The 24,065-nt window shown below is 38.5% G+C and overlaps 1 protein-coding gene across 1 annotated transcript in view; it reads left to right on the top strand.

The window, feature by feature from the left end:
- Positions 1-23,089, top strand: part of LOC309686459 (zinc finger protein 385D) — a gene marked incomplete at its 5' end in the record, with an annotated part of 142,847 nt that extends 119,758 nt beyond the window's left edge. Inside the window, 4 exons of the mRNA XM_082499159.1 lie at positions 13,841-14,074; positions 16,008-16,186; positions 17,544-17,645; positions 21,776-23,089. Coding sequence (XP_082355285.1) covers positions 13,841-14,074; positions 16,008-16,186; positions 17,544-17,645; positions 21,776-22,009 — 749 coding nt within the window. The 3' untranslated portion in view covers positions 22,010-23,089. The remainder of the gene's footprint in view (positions 1-13,840; positions 14,075-16,007; positions 16,187-17,543; positions 17,646-21,775) is intronic.
- Between the last annotated feature and the right edge of the window lie 976 nt (positions 23,090-24,065).

Genomic DNA, 24,065 nt, shown 5'->3' with positions numbered 1-24,065 from the left:
ATTTTATGGGAAAAAAAACCCCAACCACTAGTATCTATTTCCCATTAAGAAAATATTTAAAATTCCAGTTAGAAAGAAGGAAAACTAAATACGAAACAGTGCCGGTTGCTTGCTTTCAAGAGTTCCATTTTGAATTTTCCACCCTTTACTTGGTTTCAAGCTGCCGTTGTAAGTGCTATGGATGGTTAGCAACTTAAAACAATATTTCAAATATAGCCCTAAAAGGTGAAGGGCTTGAGAAGCAGTTCTATCTTTGAGGTCTGCTTATATTAAAAAAGCACCCAATGCTTTGCTTCCGTAGCTAATGGTGGCTCCACTCTATCTCAATCAATTTTTAACCTCACCATGTCAAAAATGGAAGTGTATCCTTCTTTGTACTGTATTTCTAAGAGTTCTTTGATCATCTCAAAGCTGCGTCTTCTGCTGCGTGCTGTAGCATTTGAAGTGTTGGAACAACATCTCTACTATAACTTTACTAACTACTAAGGATAGAAGAAGTGAAGGGTTTTGTTTTGATGTGAATTGTGTTTAGATTATTACACTGCTTACCTGCTGGAACTTCACCTTAATTTCTTATAAAAAACATCTGAAAGCTTTAAGAACAGGTTTATAAAAACATAGTTTTGGAGCACTGCTTGTCATCTCTGAGTTGTGCCGTTTATGATCGACTTATGGACTCTCCTTTCCTGCAGAATTCTACTAATTATACAAAGCACACGTTCCAGATGGAATCATTTCAGTCATGTCTACCCTGGCTTTCAGTAATTTTTTTGTCACCACAATTCATTTTAGGAGAAGTAGATATTCAGGTGTTTATCCAATGTGATTTCCTGCCATGGAAATGAAAGATGGAAATGTCTTCTGTTCTATATACGTGTAAACAATGCACAGTCATTACAAATCTTGCTTTCACTATTATCCGGACGTGCAAGAGATCAAGTATCTGTGTGCTATACAGCAAACAGACTTGGGAAGCACAGTACAGCAGCTTTCTGGGAAAACTGGTGGAAGGCTTATTTTGAAGCCAAATGCTTCAAAACCCTTCACTTTTCCAAATTACTGGTACAACATCTGTGCATATGTTGTATATTATAAATATAATATATTTGGTCTGCACGAGTATAATTGTTTTCATGCTAATTTCACATCTTTTAATTTGTGAGGGAGGGGAGGTAATTTGTAGCCCTTTGAAGAGGAGGAAAGCAGCAAGGTTTTTGCTAATGGTGGCATGGTAGTGGAAGCCTGGATTTGTTGCTTTGGATGTTTTTTCCCACCCTCTTGTTTTCCATTTCCCCAAAAAATCTTACGGTTGTACAAGCGTATGCATTTTCGTCATGGTCAGAGATCCAGAAACCTGATGATCTATAGATTCACTTCACCTACAGTTCAGACACTTTGAGAGGGAGGAACCAGTATTCTCAATTTGCAGTCAATTTACAGTCTTTCACTCCCAATCACCAAAAACAATTTAAAAACTCTATATAGATATACCTCCTAAGACTGTAGCTAAAGTACCACTATAATCAGTTGGCTTACAAGGTCACAGCTGATGCAGGTTTTCTGAAAGAGACCTAAGCAAACTCTCTACCTCCTTGCCAAATGGATAATGCAGAAGCATTACGTAAGGAAAGTGTTTGTGTTAGTGTTGGCCAAATTCTTTACATTGTGAATTAATCATTTCTAGTTTTCATAAATCAAAACACTGAAGTCAATCTAGAAGGCCAAAACCTGCATTTCATAGTGTGTACTGCTGTTTCAGGGACTGGCACAGTTGAAGTCTTGTTTCAGAAGAGCAGTGCCGTCATCTTTCACAACCTGTGTTGAGCTTTCTAAAATGCTGTGTGCTGCAAAGTGATCCTAAGTAAACCCATTTGTAATTTTTTTTTGTTTGTATTCTATGGTAGAACATCTAATGTAGTATATCAGTGCTGAAGAGATGCTTAAATGTTCTTGTACTGGATGCTGCAGAAGCTGAAGGGTGTTCAGAAGTATGTTATTGCAGCTGCTGTTATTCTACTAATGCAGTCATACTACAACTGTTTTCCAAGATTTTTGAAAGCTAATACAAAGAATTAGGCTCCTAATTCCATATTTTTCATCCTAATAACTTTTTTTTTAAATGCTACAGGTTTCCCCCCCAAAATTGAAAAACTTAATCATAATGTTATTATTTGCTAGCTATTAAGAAGGAACAATACACTCTTCATCATAAAAAATCCCACCCCCCAGCAATGCCCCAGACTTTACACAGAATTATTCTGGATTATTGTTTTTAATTGTATGCTCCAGTTGCTACTATTTTTCCCCGTTCTCTGTGTATTCTGCTCCTCGGTAGGTCTTTGAACTGGAATTGTTGAGATAAGATCTGATGGTGTTATAGAAGGGCTAAAAATGTTACTTTTTATGAAGGAAAAGTGGATTTTAAAGAAAAGTCACTGATGCTAAGCTGAGTGAAGGTGTGGCTGGGAAACGGTGATCTGACTGTTGCAGATGTGTGATACTTCGAACTTGCATGTTCATTAACAAATAATTATATGGCTGAAAGGCTGCAGAGACAGGCAAATTGCATCTATTCACCTAGACACTGTGTAAACATGAATATGAAAAATACACTCAGTTATTCATAAGATAGCTGCAAATGATGGCAGCTTTCAAATGTCTGGGCTTGTATTTGTGCTTCCACGGACTCTTACTCATGTCTTTCCCTGCTATGGTATACATGGGAGAGAGACATGACAGACTGAAAATTAAGGAACCAGCGCTATAGTATATTATGCTCCTACAGAGAACTTTTATTTTCTCTCTTTCTGTTTTCTAAGAGCTAATGCTGGGTCTGAATGATGATGTCAGATCTAGCGATGTCTGAATAACTGTCATGTACAAGAAAGGAAAAAAATTTAACAGAGGGAGCTAGGGTATGATCTTGTAAGTGGTGTAGTATTTGCAGCCACATTTAGATGGGAAGCTGAAACCACTTTTGTTGCTACTGTGTTATGTTGTTAGGGAAAGAACCGCACACAAAGGAGAATGTGGCACATGTAGAGAATGACAATTTGAGTCTACCAAAGAAATTAATAAAAAACTGTAATTATGCTCATTAATATCCTCCCCTACTGGAAAACAAAGTGTGAAAAGACCCACCATTACAGAACTAGCACAAACAGTTTGCAATTATTAGCAGCCCTGCTCCTGTTGCATAGGGCTGTTTTCTTCAAATGTCCCTCCACGACATTTCTTCTGAACAGATTGCGGCTCTCACTTCGCCTGTGACTAATCGCCTAAGCATCACACCACTCACAATATAGCTACCTTCACTCAACATGACAGAACTTTTGTCTTTGCGAGTATTAGACAAAACCGTCCAACAAATTAACTATGTCACTATGAGTATTAACGTATGTCACTTTTAGTTTTCCAAATAACACAGGCCTTTAATATCAGCCTTACAGGAGAATGCATAAGAGAAGGCCAAAGCATAGCAAGAATTAAATGCCTCATCTGAGATCCTGCAAATGTTTGCTAAAGCTAGTCTGGCGCTGCCATTTTGATGCTAATTTTCATTAATATGCAGCTGCTCTCTTCTTCTGTCACTGCAAACTAAGAGCAGTCATTTCCTTATTAAGGCCTATTCTGCTAGCTTTGTGTCCAAAAATACAATCCTATCGTTGTTTTATGTGTAATTGGTTAAATCAAATAATATATTTGATTCTATAAGCTTTGAAACTCGGAGTGGTACCTATGAATGCTGCCGTTACGAAATACATTTGTGATTTTCACTGTTCCCTTGTGTGCAAAAGACTTTATGTAATTCTCCAGAAGAACACCTTTGGGCTAGGAAACCATCGCTTCTTCCATTTTGCTTCTGTTGAGAGCTTCAATGCTAAAATGATGGTATTGACCAGATAAGCGTTCCAAGCAGCGAAGCACTGATAACCTCTCTGCTGGATACGTGTGGATGGTGCCAGGGAGCGCCACTGGAAGAGACAAAAAGAGTAGTTTCGGACTCTTCTGACAAAGAGAAACTTTGATGAGAGGGAACTCACTAAATAACTGAAGCACTTCACTTGCTCTTTGCCTAATCCCAGGACCAGCCATCCAGCCTCACTGTGGTTTATTTAACACGTTGCTTCTGCCAACTAATGTAATTAAATTAATAGTTAAGTTGTAGCAGGCTGCCTGAAGGTAGGGGAAAGACTGATGCATGGTAGCCGACAGAGACTGCTAGAGTTGCACAAAATAATTGTTTTCTTAAAAAAAGTAAGAAAAAGCAAAACAAAATCTATAAATCATGCCATGAGCTATGATGATATCAAGTTATTTAGAAATTGCTGGTCTGGATTGTCTGTACGACTCCCTGTAAACATCATTCAATGCCTTTAACTGTAATGACAGCACAGGGTGTTTCATAAGCCCTTTGTTTCGGTCCTAGCCCAGAAGCGATCTGCGTTGGCTTGGAGAGGGGAAGGAGTAGAAAGAATGCAGGCAATAGCAGGAACGTTTCTTTTAGATGATGGAGCCTGCTGGAGATGTAAGAGCAAGCTAAACAGATGGTCATAATAACTGCAGTTGTGAGTAGTGAAACATCCTTTCATAGACTCTCCGGAAATCTCCTGAGAGATTTCCTTTCCCTGGCACTCACCTGGGTACCACTCTTGGGACGTGCCTGTCAATTTATGGAATACATTACCAACGATGTGTGGGCAGCCAAAGGAACAATTCCTTGTAAAAGCATCCGACTGAAGAGGACTGCTAAAAACCTAAATTGGATAGCAGGAAAGTCAGAACACTTACTTACTCTAAAGACTAAGGATAATAACCCTACCACCTCCTGTTCTGTTCTCTCATCAATTCCTTGTGAAATTTGTTCCTCCAAAATTTGGGCGTTTGATATCTCAGCTACTTATGGAAGAGCAGGTGGTTGTAAGAAAGCTATTGCTGATCAGTCCACAGAACACATCTGCTACAGGCTTTACTTACAGTGTACTCCAAGACAGATGTCTGAAAGAATGTATGTATTCTCACTGCTCTCTCTGCCTTCACTCCACTGAAAAAAGTCATACAGTTACAACAGATGCTTGTACAGCTTCTGACAATTCCTATATTAGACACAACATTAGTTTATTGCCAAAACGAGATTTACTAGCTCAATGCTCTCCAGTAAAGGAAGTAAGCTGCTGTAAAGGGAATAGCTTTAATTATTCCTGGATTCAAGACAGGAGAATGCCATGAAGTATTACACTTATGAGAGCAGTGAGAAGTCAGAGTTCTCAGAAATTCTGAGTTGGATTCCAGTTATTTTAATTTACTTCTAGGTTCTAGGACTATAAATCTGTTTTGAAACTTAAAGTTTAGATGTAGGTTTATAGAGGACATTCAACTTGCTTAAAATGCAAAAAAAAAAAAATCAACTCCCTGCTTAAAATGGAGAGCTATCCATATGCAATCTGCAGTGCAGTTCCCTCATTCTTTCCTTGTTCCATTTGATTAATGAAAGCAATGTATTTTCTGTCCTTCTGCCAGTGATTAATACTTCTCCGTGATTCTTTGTTTTTTGTGGCAGATTGCTGGGGGAAGAGATTCCACAGTAAATTGGTTTTGATATCAAGTTTTAAATAGGCTTCGCCAGCCTGCTTGTTTTGTGAAAAATACTTCTTAGTCTCCAGTAGTGTATAGCCTGGACTGCGTCTGCTCCGTGTCTCTGTTAAAGAGAAGGGGAGTTCAGGAGAGCCCCGTTCAAAGCTCCCTTCCCTCACTACAGCTGATGGTGCGAGGTGAAAGAGAACAGCTTGGTTGCTGCATCCTTCCCCGTGTCTGCGGGGTGGCACGTGGGGGCAGCAGGAGTAGCAGGCAGAGACTGAATCGTGATTACGTGCTGGCCTCGGTAACAACAATTTGTTCTTCCAGGTACGTGGCTCGAGTTAAAGCCCTAATGGGTATTTGGTGGGGAGGTAATACCTTGAAGCCGTTGCTTTTAGTGATACAGACAAGAGTTACTCCCTGAATTCGCCTTGGGGAAGTACTGCCTGCAGTACTGGTTAGGTATAACGCATATCACCTAGACCTTGGTGGTGAGGCAGGGGCTATTTTTAAATTGTATTTTGGACTACTGTCTACACTAGCCATTCACACGGTGCCAAGGATGTTCCTGGACACGGGAACGCAACCGTCTATTCATTTCCACTGTTATAGCTGTCTCTGGATGACTTCTGGCCAAAGCTAAATCTCCCAGATATCCCTGGGCAGAGTCTGGAGTTCAGTACAAGCCAAGGGGCAATGGGCAGTTCGTGTGCAGCAGACCTGTTTTGGAGGATAAGAGAGTTTAATGGTAGGGATGGGGAATGCTGTGCACATGTTGGCCTCCATACTGCAGAAAGGTACATTCAAGGCAAATTCATTTACTGTAGGATAGCTTATAGAGCCTTTTTGTGTAGTGGGCTTTTAACTTTTAAGGAATTGGTTTGGATTCCTTGTTTTTTACTGGTGGTAAACTCAACTGATGCTCAATTTCTGCTCATGCATTAAGATAAACTACAAATATATTTTTGATTGGGTTTGCTTTTACTTAAAAGTTGGGAAATGCATACTGAAGCATGTGCAGATGTAAAACTGGTGGCAGTTTGCCAGCGTAGCCTTTGATGTTGCCAAGCATGAGGGACCTACGTATAGGATAATACAGCTTTCCTTCTGTATATGTGATCAAACCACCATGTGCATGTTTTATTCCTTATCTTAAAAGCAGTGTTTTACATTGCAGCCTCCAAAATAAAAATGTAACTATCGAAATGAAATCTAACACCCTGCCTCATGTATAACCTTCAAGTTGGAGTCGGAATAGCAAATGTGTTATTTTAACAGGGCCATTGAGGCCACAATCTGCAAAAATCCTCTTTGCACTTGGCTGTGAGCTCCACCCTTTAAACAAGCACTTTGTCCTGGTTTCCAATTGAATTTCTCACTACACCAGCCTCATTAAGTAAACGGCAAGAGTAGCTTCAGCCAGCCACCCGTTCTTCCCCGGCAGCTTCTTACACGGGGACCCTTTCGCTTGTAGCTGGCGGGAGCCGTTTTTCTTCTGCCTGGCTGAGGAGAAATCTATACCAGAGAAAGGAGAGCTCAGCACCCAGACCCAGCCGTCAACAAGAGTTGCTTAAAATAACTCGGAAAATAAATGGTTCCTCCTCATCGTCTCCTTTCCTTCCAGTCACGTTTTTGTCAGCTACATTTGCCTGAGAACCCAAAACTCAGGCGCAGCGTGACATTTCCCTACCTTCCTCCTTCCCTTTCCACGGGCCTTTTACCCCCAGCTGTTGCTGTTGCTGCCAGCTCCGTTCAATTAACCTCAACAGGAATGCAGTCATCCCTCTGCGGTTAATCCTGTTCAGGATTAATGAACTGTGCTTTAAACCAAGGGAACTACTAGTAAAAATGGCGTATAATTTCGTTAGAAAATTCTGTACTGCTAATTAATGAAGAAGGTCATTTTAGGACTTGGCCGAATGGAGTTTAACTGCCGAAAAAAAATCCACAGAGCAAACATGTGAAGTTCGCTACTTTCTCTTCACTCTTGCTCTCGCTGTGGACAATTTTTGTCACCGAATGTCCTGTTTTCTGTCTCGCTCCCATCAGGTCACCACCAAGACATGTCGCTGGGAAGCTTGGAGTAGAGGCAGCAGTAAAACAAGGCCACTTGTTGTGGAGCCACTTGTTTCTTCATCCTGAGTGATGAACACTGTATATAATGTGATTTATTTAAGTGTTAGAAAACAGGGACTGGTCAAAATACTGAGGTCATCGCTTCTCCAGTTACGAACCAAGAAAATTCCTGGTATTTGGCTTTCACGCTGGTCCTGGGAAAGTCTGCAGTTCTTCAGTTTCTAAGTAGTGCTTGTTCTGTACATTTGAGGAAAGGCTTGGGCAATACCTTGGAAACACTCAGCCCTTCACTCTCTGGATATTAAAAACAATCACGACGGACACCTAGACAAAGCCAAGTAACAGGGAAATTTTGCAAGAAGGTGATTGACAAGCCAGGGCAGTGACAGACAAAGGGAGAGAAAACAAGTGAATAGCTGGTGTTTAAAAAACAAGATCAGAAAAGGCAACTCATCAAATTTTTCAAATTCTGTTCTTGTTTGGTCATACATAGCTTTGTTTATTACTTCAGAGCTCTTGACTCTTCCATTATGGCATATCAATTAGTATCCATCATATAAAAGATCAGGTAAACATCACGATTTCCAATATTTCGTGTCACTTCACTGAAGGAGGTCTTGTCATAATGAAGTACACAACTGTTGTTCAGGTATTTTGATCTTTTACACCAAAAGAAACGTGATTTACGGTACTTAACTCTCTAAACTATGCTGTTGTCATTAGTTTTTTCTTAAAAAAAAAATTACATGGGTCCTTCTAAGTTCTAAAAATACACTTCTGACTCTCCAAGTAAAAGATATCCATTCTGGGAAGCATATATCTATAAAAAATAGATTGAATCCAGCTTTTGAATGTAAAACTAAGTCTAATGAATGGAATTTTCATAATATGATACTGAAAGAATTTTCTGTACAATATATTGTAATGCGCCAAATATCCACCAACCACAAAATATGCAAGTTTGTATTCTGCACATAAAAAGAAGGAGGAGCCGATACATTTGAGTCAAAGTTCCTCAGTGTTTTGTTCAAGTGCCAGAGCCAGCCCATGTGCTAGCACACATGCTTATGTTTTAGCATATGAGGGCAGAAAGTCAGCCAAGCATGAAGAAAGTCAGTCACACAGTTATTTTTGAGATGGTACTTTGTTTTTAATATAGTCCCCTGTTATAGATTCAGAAGAAATTACGTCTTATCTTCAAATGTAATTACGACAGAGGTCATGGAACGTGGGATTTTCAAAGCAGCCCAAGGAAACCGAGGACGCAGTTCTTAGTAGGCAGGAAAATATTATGTTGAGGCTCTTTGGAACATGCCAGTATCAAACACCCATACGGGAGCATTCTGTTACTTGATGCAAGTTTGCTATAAGTTGAGCCAGCTGACAACATTTTTGCAATTCTAAGAGGTCTTATAGTATAGAGAAATATTTCATATCAAGTTCTGTTTGTCATGAGAAAGAATGTACTTTCTAATTTCTGCAGGGGAGTTGTTTGAGGTTTGTTGGGTTTTTTTGTTTTTTTCTGGACAGCATTATGGGCTAAATGCTCAAACCTTTTGTGTCAGAGGCAAAGTTTGATTTAGACGAGACCAGAATGCATAGGTACGTGCTAAATCAGATATTTTTAAATGCATGCCACTTGAGATTTTGGAAGAAAAAATATGCTCATAAATAGTTGTGATTTGTTTGAAGTCAGAGCACTTTTCTCTCTGCGGGTCTATTTATAGTTTCAGGATAAGAAATTCTTATGTTTAGTAGCAGGAACTGATGAGTGAGACTTTCACATACTCAGAAGAAAAACATGAGTCGTAATTTTCTGTTTCTTCAGCCTGAAGAAAATTCATGAGTCCTGTAGCTAGGATATAAAATTAATCCCGCTTACTTAGGAGGACCTTAATCACACACTTGCACTTTTCCACTTGAACTATGGTATCTGTGGTACCCAAAGGAGTCAATTCTCACAGAATGTTTTTCATCTGGTTTTGTCTACTTGTTAAAATAAATCTTTGATTTTGCCAGTGCTCAAGATTAGTTTTTAATGTAATTTTTTTTGTATTTTTAATTTTTATTCTGGTGCTATATTAAGACCAGGAACGCAAATGGATTATCGTGAATCCTGAAGTGTTCTCTTTGTTGCTGCTGGAGTCCGGTTCCATACAATATTAGCAATCAGCTTCTATGCCAAAGCCAAGCAGTGACAGTTGCAATAATGAATATTTGCTGCAGGCCACTGGTATGAAAATAGCACAGTGCTGCAAGCCTGCGTCACCAGAAACAAATCTTCCATTTCACTGTGACTGAATTTCCAGCTCGATTTTAGATCATTTATTATTGAAATAATTCTTTAAAGCGCTGTCATAATATTATGTTAAGAAATGCTGATTCAGTCTTCAAGGCATCAATTCAAATGCCTTCCTACTCCTTTTTGGTGGTTTGCATTTTGTTTTGGGTTTTTTTTTTTTAATCCCTTATACCTTTAATGCTGTACCTTGTATTTAGGGCACTGAACTGTGTAGAGGAAGCAACACTGTAATATATTCAGAGAGACGCATGCTGGTTAGGTTAGAAGTTCTGGTGAGATGAGGATTTTAATTCCCCCTTTGTAAGCTTACCTGACAGCTTTTAGAGTGTTTTTCTCTTAGTTCCTGCAGATAATTTTAAAGTTTATATGAGGAGGAGCGGTTTTGCATCTTTAAATGGGTTATGGCTTTTAGATGGTGAACTTGGATGGTTTTCTTGTACATGTTTTGATGTCAGTAATGCATTTGCATTACTGGAATGTATAATGTATTAATATAGGGCACCTTTTGAAAGGTATATGAGGAGAACATATGCTGAACTGATATTTGTGTTAGTTGAAGAATATGCTGATGACAGCATTTTTAGTTTAATTTTGATATACAAGGCTGCTTTCACACATGCAAATCAAAATACCCTTAAAAGGACTAGCATAATCAATTGTGTTTTGTTTTCACTTTAAAATAATTATATGTTGAAATATTAGATCAGAATAGATGTAGGAGGTCATATATTTGAAACAGAATAGAATCTGCAGTTATTTAAGCTTTTTTTGTTGTTCATTGCCTCAGGTTTTCCTATGGAAAATAAAGAAATTATGATCTATAATTTGCTTAGGGTGAAATACTGACCCTTGCACTGCAAAGCTGGTAATGGTGATTGATGTACGTATCTAATTTCCTGCAAGATTAGAACGAGGACCAACCTTGCCATCAGTCCTTAGAGAATGTTAACGTCTTCTTTCCCTTTTCCTTCCCTCTCCCTGGTGCCATCTGCCCTCTGCCTTCCTTTTCACCAGGAAAGTTCATTGGCTAGACCTACTACCGTACAGTAGTCCCAGGATAGAGAAATTGCAGTTTTAAAAGCAATGTTATGTACTGCTGGAAGTGGGCTTTTGAGGAAAATAATTTCACGGCAGCAACTTTCATCTGAAGGAAACCCAACATCGACACGCATGCTCTGGGATGGGAAAGGAGTGACTAGTTAAATGTGTAATTTTGTGGAAAGATCTACAAAGGCTTCATTTACTCATCGGTTTCCCAACAAAAGGCTTAATATTTCAAAATACTATTTTTCTTTTTGAGACATTATTGTTGGTCTGTAGAAAATAATAAAGAAGAACAGAATGTTCAGCAAGGTAACACCATTCCTTCTGCACCAATATTTGACATCCCTGGTACTTTCATCATATAACCACCTCCAGACACTCTCAGGAAAAAACCAAACCAAAACAAAACACTTTGATTGGACCTTGAGTGGGACCTTATTTTTGCTATATGCTTTAATGCCTGGCAATATGTAGAATATTCACATGACAAACTCTGCTTTCTTGGTTTTATAAATAATAATTTTTAAAAACCCTCTGAGAGAATATGCAGAAACATTACAAAATACAAAATGTATAGAAATTAACAGGGCTTGAAGGGTCCTGTTCCCACTGACCAAGAGAGGGTCATTCCTGGGTTGCTCCTGCAGATATTTGTTCAGCCACTTTCAAGTGCTCCAGGAGGCAATATTTCCAGATCTCTGTAGGTAGGTTATTTTCAGGCTTTACAAGCTTTAATATTAGAAAGAATTTCCTGATATCTAATCTACGTCTCTCTTGATGTAATCCAATAATCCTTGTCCTGTTAGGAGCGGTCAGTGAGAAGAGTTTATTCTCTTATTTTTAGCTACCTTCCACAGATATGTAAAATGTTGTAGGTGTTTACCCTTCATCTTCTGTGTTCACAGTCCATGTTTTCTAAACCTCTAATTTGTTTTTGCTTCCTCCCTCGGAACCCCTCTCTTTTTGGTTTGCATTTGTATTGCTGCTGGATTAACAGCAAAGCAAGTAACTGTTGATTTTTGACATTGCAGTGCTGGACACAGGGCCTCCAGTGCTGATTAGAGGAGAAAAAAAATACTTTATAAATCTTTCATTTTGCTCTTTCAATATGGTGGGGACCTTTTTCATAACACAGTGATGTAAAAGGTCTGTCTTCATCTTGTTATCCACTACCAAAAGCTTTTTCTGAAAAAAAAAAAAAAAAACCCAAAACAAAACAAAAACAAAAACAAAAACCCAGAACCAACCAAACCAACCAACCCAAAATCAATCAAACAAACGAACAAAGAAACAAACAAAAACCCCAAAAGCAGTACTGGGGCTGTTCTTCATCTTGTTTTAATAGATCAGACTAATCTTACTGAGTGTGGATTCCTGCAACTGACTTTACTGAAAAGCATCTAGTTTTCTAGACTGTTTCTCCAATGCATTAAAATTGTTTTGAATCGTGTCTCCCAGTGTATTTGTGCTTGCTCCCAGTTTGCTGTAGTCTTCTAAGTTAATAGGCGTGTTCATCATTAATGAAGTTGTTGAACAGTATGAGTCTGAAACACACCTCTGTGGCATCAGTTAGCTGTGTCCCTCCTGCATCACAGCACATACTGAGATCTATAAGCGAAAGAATTTTTATTTTGCCTGTTCTAGAAGATGGCAATGAATAAAGCACAGTACAGGTAGAGCACCACTAACACCAAGGGATATGTGAAGCCAAAATGTGAGCTCTCTGTGTTGGAAAGTACCCAATTCCAGGAGTATCCCAGTAAATTGACTAAGATTTTTTGCAGGGGAAGCTGCTAGTCAGTAGACTTAATATGATAAAATACAACACTGCAAAAGCAGAACAGCTCCCGTCGGTTCTCTCCTTCTCCTGTCCCTTGCTTGCCATCTCTCCAGTGGCTCAGCGCAGGATCTTACTGTCCTCTACCATGCTAAGTACTTAACTACCAAAGGATACTGCCATATCCAAATGTCATGTACATATTATGCAAACCACAGTATCATTGTGTATTTTCCCTCTCTTGGATTTGAAAACCACAGAAAAAGCACAAGTTCTTAGATGCAAGCACTCGGTTTCAAAATAGATTTAGGTGTATCACATGCTTACGGTTTTTCCAAACATACCGCTGATACACAGAACAGAAGTCTTCTTAGTGTTTGTCTAGGTCTCAGATATAGAATTCTGTATATTTAATTACTATTATTAGTATGTATTGTTAGTATGCAATAACGGATAATAATAATGCATGGATAAATGTATACTGTGTATTAATAAGTACCTTCATTCATTTAATATTAGTTTTGGCTAATATCAAGTGAAGTATCAATTTAACATTTTATTTTATCAGATATATAATGATCAAGAACGTACAATTCTTTTCATTTTAGTTTTATTAGTACAGAATGCTAAAACTTTAGCTTGGCGTAAGTATTATGTGGTACTGTGGCAGTTTATGCATCTGAAGTGCTGCGTATAAATTTTAACTGCCTATTGTAATGGTAATTTACGTGACCTCTTTTAGTGGATTATCTTTCAGTTGTACAGTACAGTCTTAACGACCTGTCTTTTCAGTTTATGAATTCTGTATTTACTGGGTGTTAGCAGAATGCAGGAGACAGAATATGTGGCATTTCGACACGTGGGAGTACTGTATTTTGTAACCCCATAAAATGCAAAGAATAAGGTCAGATTTAGTTCATTACCATTAGTCAAACCATCACCAGCACTGTCTGGCTCTCTGTGCGGTTACAGCATTAGGATGCAAACAAGCAAATGCCAAAGGTCACCACCTTTTTTTTTTGTTGTTGTTGTTGTTTCTTTCTATCTCCCCGCTTTGCCCACAGATGTTACCACAGGGACACCAGCAATATCAACGACGACGACCGTGGAAATCCGGAAGAGCAGTGTTATGACAACTGAGATCACCTCCAAAGTGGAGAAAATCCCCACGACAGCCACTAGCAGCACCACATGCCCTTCCGCTGAGACTGAGGAAGAAAAAGCAAAAAGACTGCTGTACTGTTCACTATGCAAAGTCGCTGTCAACTCTGCCTCGCAGCTGGAGGCGCACAACAGTGGTGAGATGGAGCAGTGCTCGCTTGCTTCCTTTTTTTCCTCCTGTCTCAAGAGCTCCGCAATTATCTTCCCCTGAATAGATTAGATCTCTTGCAGCAGGGGACAAAGAGGTGGCAGAAAACTGGCAATTACATGGAATTCATTAACTATTAAAGAATAAAAATGACAGGCAAAGAGGCTTTCATAAAGGGGGAAGAAAGGAATTTTATTGCGCGCAAGTTACCCATTTTCTTACATTTTAGCTTTTGCAGCTTCCAAACCTCAGTGAGCTAAAAGACAGCTCATGCTTCATTACCTTTGGTGTTCAGAGTTTGCATACTTTGGTTTGTGCCAGCTAGCAAACTGAGTATGAATGCCATTAGTTTTGTTTGAAATCTAACAAATTAAGGCTGAAAGAGGGAGCATCAGTCAGAGTTCAATGATAAGAGTTAGAATTCTTAGCTCCGTGTTGTGTGTTAATAACTCGTTAAAAATATGTATATTTTTCCTTTGTTTTCATCAAATGATAGCAACTGCTGCATGAGAGTTGAACGGGCAGTTGCTCACCTCCACCTTTCTTAATTTTTAAACCTTTTATTGTTATTAGAGCTAGTAGCATCGATAAGTTCCAGTAGTAGAGAGCCACCATTCACAGTCACTATTTTAAGCACCTTATTGATTGGCTTTGTGGTGAGCGTGGTTAAAAGATCTTGGGATTTAATATGGTGGCAATGACCACCTATACCAGTCCTACAGAAAAACTCCTGATTTTGGATGTCAGAAGTTACCTGCCAGCAGGGTAATCAGAGTTAGGGGAGAGGCAGAGAACCTTAGGTTTGAAACAGAGAAGGTGATGATATACCTGCAGTAAGACGATCAAGGGTTTTATGATGTAATAAAAAAAGAAATAGCTTTGGCTTGTCTATACGATCCACTTAAATTAAAAAGGGAATGATAATTTGTTGGTGTTCATGAGAAACAAAGCCTAATCGTCTTTGAATGCTGTGTTTGCTGTATGCCAGATCTTCAACTGGTGAAAATTCAAGTTCATAAAGCTGTACCCGTTTAACCCATTTAACTTCATATGAGGGTTAGACTCTCAACATTTTCCTGATCGAGATGAGAGCCAAAACATTATTCTGAATATTTAAACACAACCCTCCAAACTGCGTGCGTGCTCACACACATGCATGCTTATGAAAGTGTACTTGTGGATGCATACAAAAATTATCAATTAGTGGAACACTGATTCTGTACATGGTAGTAGTCCGTTATCATCATAGACTACCTGTGTGGAAGTCAACAGCATAAGAAATTGTTCGGTCTGAGTAAAGGTAAAGCAACAGGACACTATTGTTTTCTGTCCAACCTTTATTTTAATAAAAACTGCAAGTGCATTTTTCTCACATGTATATTTCTCACACGTTTGGTTTCTGTCCAGGCCATTAAGGATCCATAGGTTGCTGCCAGGAACTTCTGCCCCTTTTTGAGTTGGAGACTAATTAGTTAATTACAGATTTAAGTGTAAGCTATCTAATGCATACGGTTTATCAATCCGTTCAGGAGGACTACAAATCAAAGCAAACTACATCTTTAATAGCTAAATTACTCTTCCTTTGCAACTACAGTTCAGGTCTTATTAGCAGCAGGAGTTAATGAGAAAAGTCACACCCATTTAACTTCACATCAGGATACCTGATTGTGCCACTACTTACTGGTGTGGCTGCCTTGTTCTAGTGCGTTACCTACAGATACGTAATTTAATAATTAAATATCAGATGTGAAATACTGTTACATTGGTATGAATCTGATACAGAGAAACACAGGCGTATTCCAAGGGTAGCACATGGCACCAAGCTGAGGTTCATATGATTTTCTTTTAAAAAAGAAAACAAACCAATGAATGCAACCAAATTTGCCAAAGTTGTTTCTGTTTCCCATTTCTAATGTCTCCAGGGACTAAGCACAAAACTATGCTGGAAGCTCGGAATGGAAGTGGAACCATAAAAGCCTTTCCCCGGGCAGGCGTAAAAGGCAAAGGACCTGTGAATAAAGGAAACACAGGCCTTCAGAACAAAACATTTCACTGTGAAATATGCGATGTGCACGTAAACTCTGAGACACAACTGAAACAGGTACTTAGCTAGCTTGCAGAGCGTGAATCCTTGGCTGTTCTTTGTTTTCATGGTGATAAAGTACCAACGTGACCATCAGCATGTGTCAGTCTAACAGTTCACATCCAAGTGGAGCTTACAGATTTTGCCCTTTGCACTTGTCTTCCACGCTGTATGTTTTGTTTTGAATATGGTTTTCCCTTGCACATAATATATTTTCTCAAAAGCTTTTGATTATATATATATGTCTTAAAGAGTTATGGAAGCTGTAAGCTGCAACACGTTATAACTGTCTTTAGACTACTATAATTGTCATGAGCTAATAAACCCTGCCGTTTAGCGTACTGCATGATATTTGCCTTGAAAAAGATGTGGAGGTGGGTGCAGTCGGTATTTTCACAAAACACTGAATAACCTGCTTAGAAATGTGGGATGGAGAGGATTTGTAATATTTTTTATCAGTGTTGCTCTGTAACTGAGAAGCATGACCTCTGAATGGCAATTACACTAAGTTATGTTCAGTCATTCTTCAGATGAACAAAACCTTTGTTCTGAAAAACACTTAGTTTAATTCCATATGCCTTTTGGGATTAAATACGTGTTAAGGAACTTTACAAGAATGAAGATAAATTCTGTAATGGACAATAGCAATACTTGTCTTCTGCTTTCAGGAAAAAATAAATGTCCAGTTCTTTGTCTTTTTCTGCGAGAACGCTCTCGAGAATGAAAATCAAAGTGAAAATATAGTTCTGAAAAAGGTCCTTCACATCTAATACAGCAATGAAGTCCGTGTAGAAGGATTCTTGTAAAATCTCATAGATTTTATGAAGAAGATAATGGATTTTGTGGGGTTTTTTCACTGTCACTTAGTTTGATATGTAACCATCTTTCGGCTGAAGTCTTAAAAGGATGCCCAGGGATTTAAACAATTTTGTGACCCTTCTTTTCCCCCTCCCTGAATAGGGGATGCTTTACTATCTAATAGTCTTCCAAAACTTTTCTATCGGCAGTGGAGTGAATTTGATGGGTGCTTTATAGAGATAGGGAGGAATTTGTCAGTGTCTTCTATCTTTGACCTGTTTCAGGTCCTGTTTAAGTTAACAAAGGTGAGAAGGTCATTGACGACAGCGGAAGTGGAGTTGAACTGAGGACTGTTGGAAATCACAGTCCCAATATGTGATGCACAAAGGATCATTCAAATCGGAACAGACCCTATTGCCATTCCTTATTGAATTAGTTAAAATAATGCTGTTGTGGAGAGCAGTAGCCTTCAGTATTGGAGCACCCTTGTGTAAAGCAGAACCTAAAATGATCTATTAAGGAAATATCACTACTCTTCTTTCTCTCCCCCCCCCCCCCCCCCCATGTATTTTGACAGCACATAAGCAGTAGAAGGCACAAAGACAGAGCTGCTGGGAAGCCACCTAAACCTAAATACAGCCCTTACAACAAACTCCAAAAGGGAACACATCCTTTAGGGGTAAGCCAATTACCTTTTTATTTTACTTTTATTCTCGCTCTGCTGAGTAGGGTTTTTAGAAAATGTAAGTGGAAAAATGTTTAAAATGAGAGGAATAGCGTAAGCAATGGGAGTATACAGGTGTCAGAATGAGCCCATGGAAGCCCAAAAGGGACTTCTTATATACTTTGATGGGTGTGGACTACAACCCGTGGGTCCTCGTTTTCGGTAGCTACTTTGAATAACCTCAGAAAAGCAGCTTGTTTCAAAGGTCACTAGAGAGCAACAGACGAAAGAAACACCCAGATGTCAAACAGGATTTTTCTAGGTTTCACCAAGGACAATAGTGAGAAAGGACTAAATAAAACTCTATAAAACATAAAACCTTTATTCTATCCTTATTTAGAAAATTATTCAGATAACAATTGAAACAATTAACAAAATCCATCTCTCATTTCATTCCACTCAGTTTCAGGACAGTTCTGGTTACATTTTCCACTGGCAGGATAAACTCTCTGAACCACAGTTCTTACTAGCTTCAAAAGCTAGTAAAGGTTTACTTTTTAATAAAAAGCCCTGCTAGGATCCTGCCATTGGTTAAGAAACAGCTTATATTGTGGGTGGGATAGTGAAACATCTGACATTTATCTCCATCAGATAAACTGCATGATTGCTTTATGTGCCGTGGTGTTTTGTAAGGGTTTATAGAAGGTTTTGGCAGAGGGGCGATGATGTTGATTCATTGGCCTCATAAAGATTAGCCCCTTGTTCCTTGACCATCATCTCTAACGCAGACAGAATATGGCGCTTTTTTTTTCTGGGAAAACCCAGTTCTTCTTAAGTTTGGTCAAAGGTCTCTTCTTGACAACAGAAAGTGTGTCCGTGTTGGGGCAGCCCTCATGAGTGGTACGTTCCTGCACAATTCAGCTGATGTTGTAGCATAACGCATTGCACCTTTCTGGTAGATCCACTAGTAGGGAAATAGCCCCCTAGGGTTTTTCAGTAATCTACCAGGAAGACCAATGTCTCCAATACATATAAGCTATACGGAAAGGAATATAAAATATGTAATTAGGTAAGTAGAATATGGAATCACTAAGGCCTCTCCGACAGGATTGTTATGCCTTTAAATTCATTGTTTCCCAGGGGATGAAAATAACTATTACATTACTGTGGCTGGTGTGCACGGTTCTTTATTTGCCAATTTATGTAAATGGTGATTTCTGAGAACTCCAGCCAAGGATCAAGGCCATTTAGTTGCTGCATAGACAAATAAAGTCAATGCGTCCCTTTCCAGCTCCCTCACTCCCAGTTGCTCACAAGTCAGGCCAGAGGTGAGCAAATAAGTAGAGGGGATTTAAGAAGGAGAGAATGAGTTAGCAATAAATGAACAGATATCCATAGTAGAATGGAGGCTATGCTGAGAAAGGATAAGAGCAGTTCTCCATTTAGTCTTTTCGGTTTTGAATAGAAAAAATACCAAAATGCTGTCACTTGAAATGCAGAATGGCATAGCAACAAGCCAAAGATTTGCTAATTTTACTTTGAATGTAAATGTTTTTGATGAGCTGTAGACTTTTTCTTTATTCTCCATTAAATTTTCAAGTCATTCACTGTCCCTTAGTTTACGTCATTGGAAAGGAAACAAATAATGGCTACTTTACTCTTAATGTTGACCCATGCGTTAATTAGTACTTGTAGAGAGTTTTGAAATGGTGCAATGTACTGTACATACTGAACATTAGTGGTTTTGCACCTATCTTGAAATCATAACCATGTTGATAAACTAACTGAAAAGCTATCTAACTTCATTAGAAGTTCCTGATTCCTCCAAGAATGGCAAGATAGTCCTGGCCTTTTAATATAAAGTCACAGATCTTTGCTCTTCATGACAAAAAATGTATGAGCATTACCAATTATTTTTTTTAGAAAAAGGACATACTAAATTTTCATGGTTTTTCTAGACTAAAAACTTTCCAATGTCATGTTTTCAATATCATCGGTACTGCTTTGTCTAGTCTAGTTTTGCACGCTTCAGAGAAAGAAGCTTTATGAATTCCCACAGTACTATTTCAGAGTTTAAGAAATCTCGTAATGTTGGGACTTACTTGAGTCTTCTATAAGCAACAAATGTCTCATATGTATAAAATACTGCACAAGAGAGAAAGAGGTTACCAGGTGTTTGATAGTCCAAACATTTTGCAATGAAATAGCTCTTATGGAAAACATCCTTAGCTAGGAATTCTAGACCGCAATCAGAGCCCTGTTGTTTTGGGCTGGGGTTTTTTTTGTACTTTGTACTCAGCACTTTTTTTGAGAGAGAGAGAGAGAGAGAGAGAGAGAGAGAGAGAGAGAGATGGTTCTTTGGTTCTTTTATTGTCTGCTCTAAACAAGAGATTTACTAAAAACTGTAAGGAAGGAGGAAAAAGTCAAACATGCAGCAAGGGAAGAAGACAACTTGGATCAGTGGGTGTAACACTGATCAAGGAAAAGATCAGATCATTGCTTTTCATAGGGACCATGAGGAATTTTGTATATAGCATCCATTCTGTCCTCCGTTAAGAGAATGACAGAATCTGGTCCCCTCTGAATATCTCTCCCAGAGCTTTACAGGACCTTGAGGCCAGCAGAGTTGCCAATGGTATTAAGAAAAGTCAAAATCCTGTATCTGTCTGGCTGGTAAAGAACCAACAGATTTTTTGGAACACGGTGATGGTGTCATGATGAAATACACTGGTGGTTCATGCCAGGGTACTCCTGTCCTTACTTTCTGACTATTCACTCAGCAAGGTACTGTTAAATGGAAAGTATCACACCGATATAGTGCAAGTTAGTTATTTGAACACCGCTTTCAATTCAAGGATGAGAAATTGTGGTTTCCTGGGAGTGAGAAGTGTCCATACTTACACCGAGATTTACCACAGCATGGTACATATGTTCATATTCTGTATATTCAATACCAAAGATTCAGGTTTATGTTCTTTGTAAAGGGCCTCAGGTCATTCCGGGACACAGACCCACCCAAAGTCCATCAGAGCCAATGGGAACTTTTATCAGTGGATGAGGTTTCTATTCTTATCTCACAGTTACAAAGCCAGAACAACAAAGGTATTCAAGCTCCTGGCTTCTGATTAGAAACTTGAAATCCCATGGACATCTGTAGAAATCTATATAGACTACTCTAATGTTCATTTGTATGCATACTAAATGTAAATTCTCTTACATAATAGACCTTTGTGAGTATTTTCCATCAGTCGGGGAAAAGCTTGAGTTTGGGTTGTTTTTTTTTTGGTAACCCTAAATGAGGAGTTTTTCAGATTCCATTTCGTAGTGCACAAGACTCATTATTTCAACAGTTTTAAAACAGAAACGTCAATGACAGTAACAAAAATAACATGGTTTGGCACCATACTAAATGATATAGGCAAGAGGTTTTTATGACAGCATTTTAAAATATCTGCCACTTTTTCACAGTCCTTGTAAGAGTGAACAGTATCTTAGTAAAAAACATTTGAAGACACAGCAAGATGGCATAGGGCAGCACCCGTAGGATTCATCATCTATTTGACCATATGAAACATTAGGAGATTTTCATAACCGGTGCAAGGTAAACATTGTTTATTTGCTTGTTATTAGAGGCAGGAGCTAATAAAGAGGAGCTAGCTGGAGATCTTAAGTAGAACTTGTATCCTAATGATAAAACCAAAAGTACCTTCTTAGCCAGACTGGGGAACAGGATGTTTTCATTCTGCTCTGTTCTCTATCATAAAGCTGTCCAGATGGAGGCCTTTTAATTGATGGCTAATTCTTCTTTATTTAATTCTTGCAGGGTACACGCAGCTTTACTTTCATGCAGATTGCCCAGCCCCTTTTTAGGTTTGCTTTGATTTCTAATCTCATATTAAATTACAAGTCTCAGTGAGAAGGCATGAACATTGAAACTCTTTGTCCCCAACCAAATCCTGCTCACCCTTGTCCAATGTGTGAGGTCGTATCTCCTGTCGCAAGCCTGCAGCTCGTAGAGTCAGTAGCCACTACAAGGCCTCTCTTACTTGATTTTGCACTGATAATCTTAAGTCAAGCTCCCTTTCGTGTAGCTAATATGAACAAATTATGTGTCTCTGTTTGTTTGTTTTCTCTCTTCCCCACAGGTAAAATTAGTATTTTCAAAGGAACCTTCAAAGCCGATGGCACCGCGAATCTTACCAAATCCGCTAGCAGCTGCAGCGGCAGCTGCTGCTGTGGCTGTGAATTCCCCCTTCAGTCTTCGCACAGCCCCAGCAGCCACCCTTTTCCAGACTTCAGCACTTCCTCCAGCACTCCTACGACCAGCTCCAGGGCCTATACGGACCACCCATACTCCCGTGCTGTTTGCTCCTTACTGAACTCCAAACAGGAATTAATTGTACTGCAATAATTTTTCAAATCAAAACAAACAAACAAAAAAAAAAAAAAAGAAAATCAAGAACATTGAACTATGCAGTGTTTATTTATAGTTTAAAGTATATATGAAGAGCCAGGACTTTTGATAGAGAACTGAACAAAATCTAAAAGGGGGAATGGGCAGTATTTTCTCCAGATGAGAACATTCCTCTTGAGTATTGATCGTTTTAGAACTGATCTCCAGCATTGACTTGTAGTGACATATAAAACTTATGAAGCCTTTTGACTGTGCTTTTTGGCACATATTTCCCTGCAATGTCTTTCCTGCTTTATGAAACAACTTACAAATTTGTCTAAAGGGCATTAACTGGTTCCAATGTACATAAAATACTTTATTCTGTAGATTAAAGAAGAAGGAAAAAAAAAGAAACACTGTGAATAGTAGTACCCTTACCAATCCTCCTGCCAAATCAGCAGTTACTGGGTATTTATCTGAACAAAAGTAGATACAATAGATGTCTTGTAAAACAGTAGTATTGTGTCTCTATCTATGCCACTAGGTTTCTAACTGAGTTGCAAAAGATAAAATGAACAAATTATGTCACTTTGGTAAGTAGCCAAAAAAGATGACAATAATGTGGAGCTGTTCCTGGTGAGCAAAAATTGTTTTCCTCACCTGTAGAAGAATGGGCGTGAAGATAATCTATGGTTAGGGCAAAGTGAATGATAAAGACGATTTAGTGGGGAAATAAAAATAATCCAGATGCTGTACACAGATTAGGTCAAACTTTTATTTAACTGAGAACGTATGTGTACAGTGTGTGTATATTCAAAAGGTGTAATACATACGGGATAGATCAATGTTTAAGGCATGCCAGTGGACAGCAAAAAATACACTTTTGTCAGGAAACAGGCCTGACACTTCAGTGTTGAGCAGAGGGAAGACACAAATGGGTTACACGTAGTCATAACTAGCAAGTGAAAAGCAGGAGAGAAATCCTGGCCTCATTTAAGTCAGTATAAGGTTCCTCCTGACTGCAATGTAGCCAGAATTTCATCCCAAGAATGGCACATACTCTTTTTATATCACACCAGTGGGATTGTCTGTAGATACAGGTAACATTTTTTGCAATAGGTTTAGTCTTAGAAACAGATTTATTCTCGTTTTATTTCCTACTGGTGTGTTATAAAATGTCTTAAATACCTATAAAATGTAAACAGCAACACATGAGATACATATTACAAGATAACTGCACATCGTGGGTTTGGAACAAATACAACCTTTAGGATCTGAAGGGACCCTTGAATTCTGTAGCTGACCTTTGTGTATGGACAGCTTAAAGCCTTATATATTTACTGTGAGGCTTAAAGGGGTTGACTGTGTCCCTTTAAAGTAAGATTTATCAGGGGTATATATAGATATATTGTATATATGTTAGAGTAAGAAAAATAACTTATAAACAGAAAATCTACTATATAATTATGTAACCATTGAGTTTCACATGTGGGTCATTAAGTGGTAAGTAACAAACAGCAGAGAAAAAAATAGACTTCTTGAATCTGATTCTTGCTGCCTGCTTTTTCCCATAGGGAGCTGAAAAGTATCTATTAATATTATGGAGTGCGCTGCTGAGTCACATGCGACCACTCTGATGTGTAGCTAAGTGAAATGCCTTCCATACATTTAGGAAGAATAAAATTTAAAAACATAATTTAAGTTTAGACGGGGAAATGATTTGAAAGATTATATTAAAAGGTAGTAATGCAAAATATTGACCATGTGGTTGCTATATAATACTGCCTGTGGTTAATATGGACAGTTGGGAGATACAGAGGATGGGAATATACAGCACTTTTGACTTGCAGTTCATCAGTGAGCCTTCCATATACATTGGTATTTGCCATTTTTTAAACCTCTCTGCATTTAGATTTTATAAAAAAAAATATAAAAAGAGAGAAAGAAGAGGTTCCATGGATGTCTGTGTCCAAAGAATTCCAAAGAGATGAATTTATTTATCTAGAAGTATTAAAATAAGTTCTATATTATGTATTTGTATT

The sequence above is a fragment of the Vanellus vanellus genome (genome assembly GCF_965231255.1).
Source record: "Vanellus vanellus genome assembly, chromosome: 2".
NCBI lineage: Eukaryota > Metazoa > Chordata > Aves > Charadriiformes > Charadriidae > Vanellus > Vanellus vanellus.
Note: the sequence above shows the minus strand (reverse complement) of the source record. Positions and strands in the feature narration are given on the sequence as shown.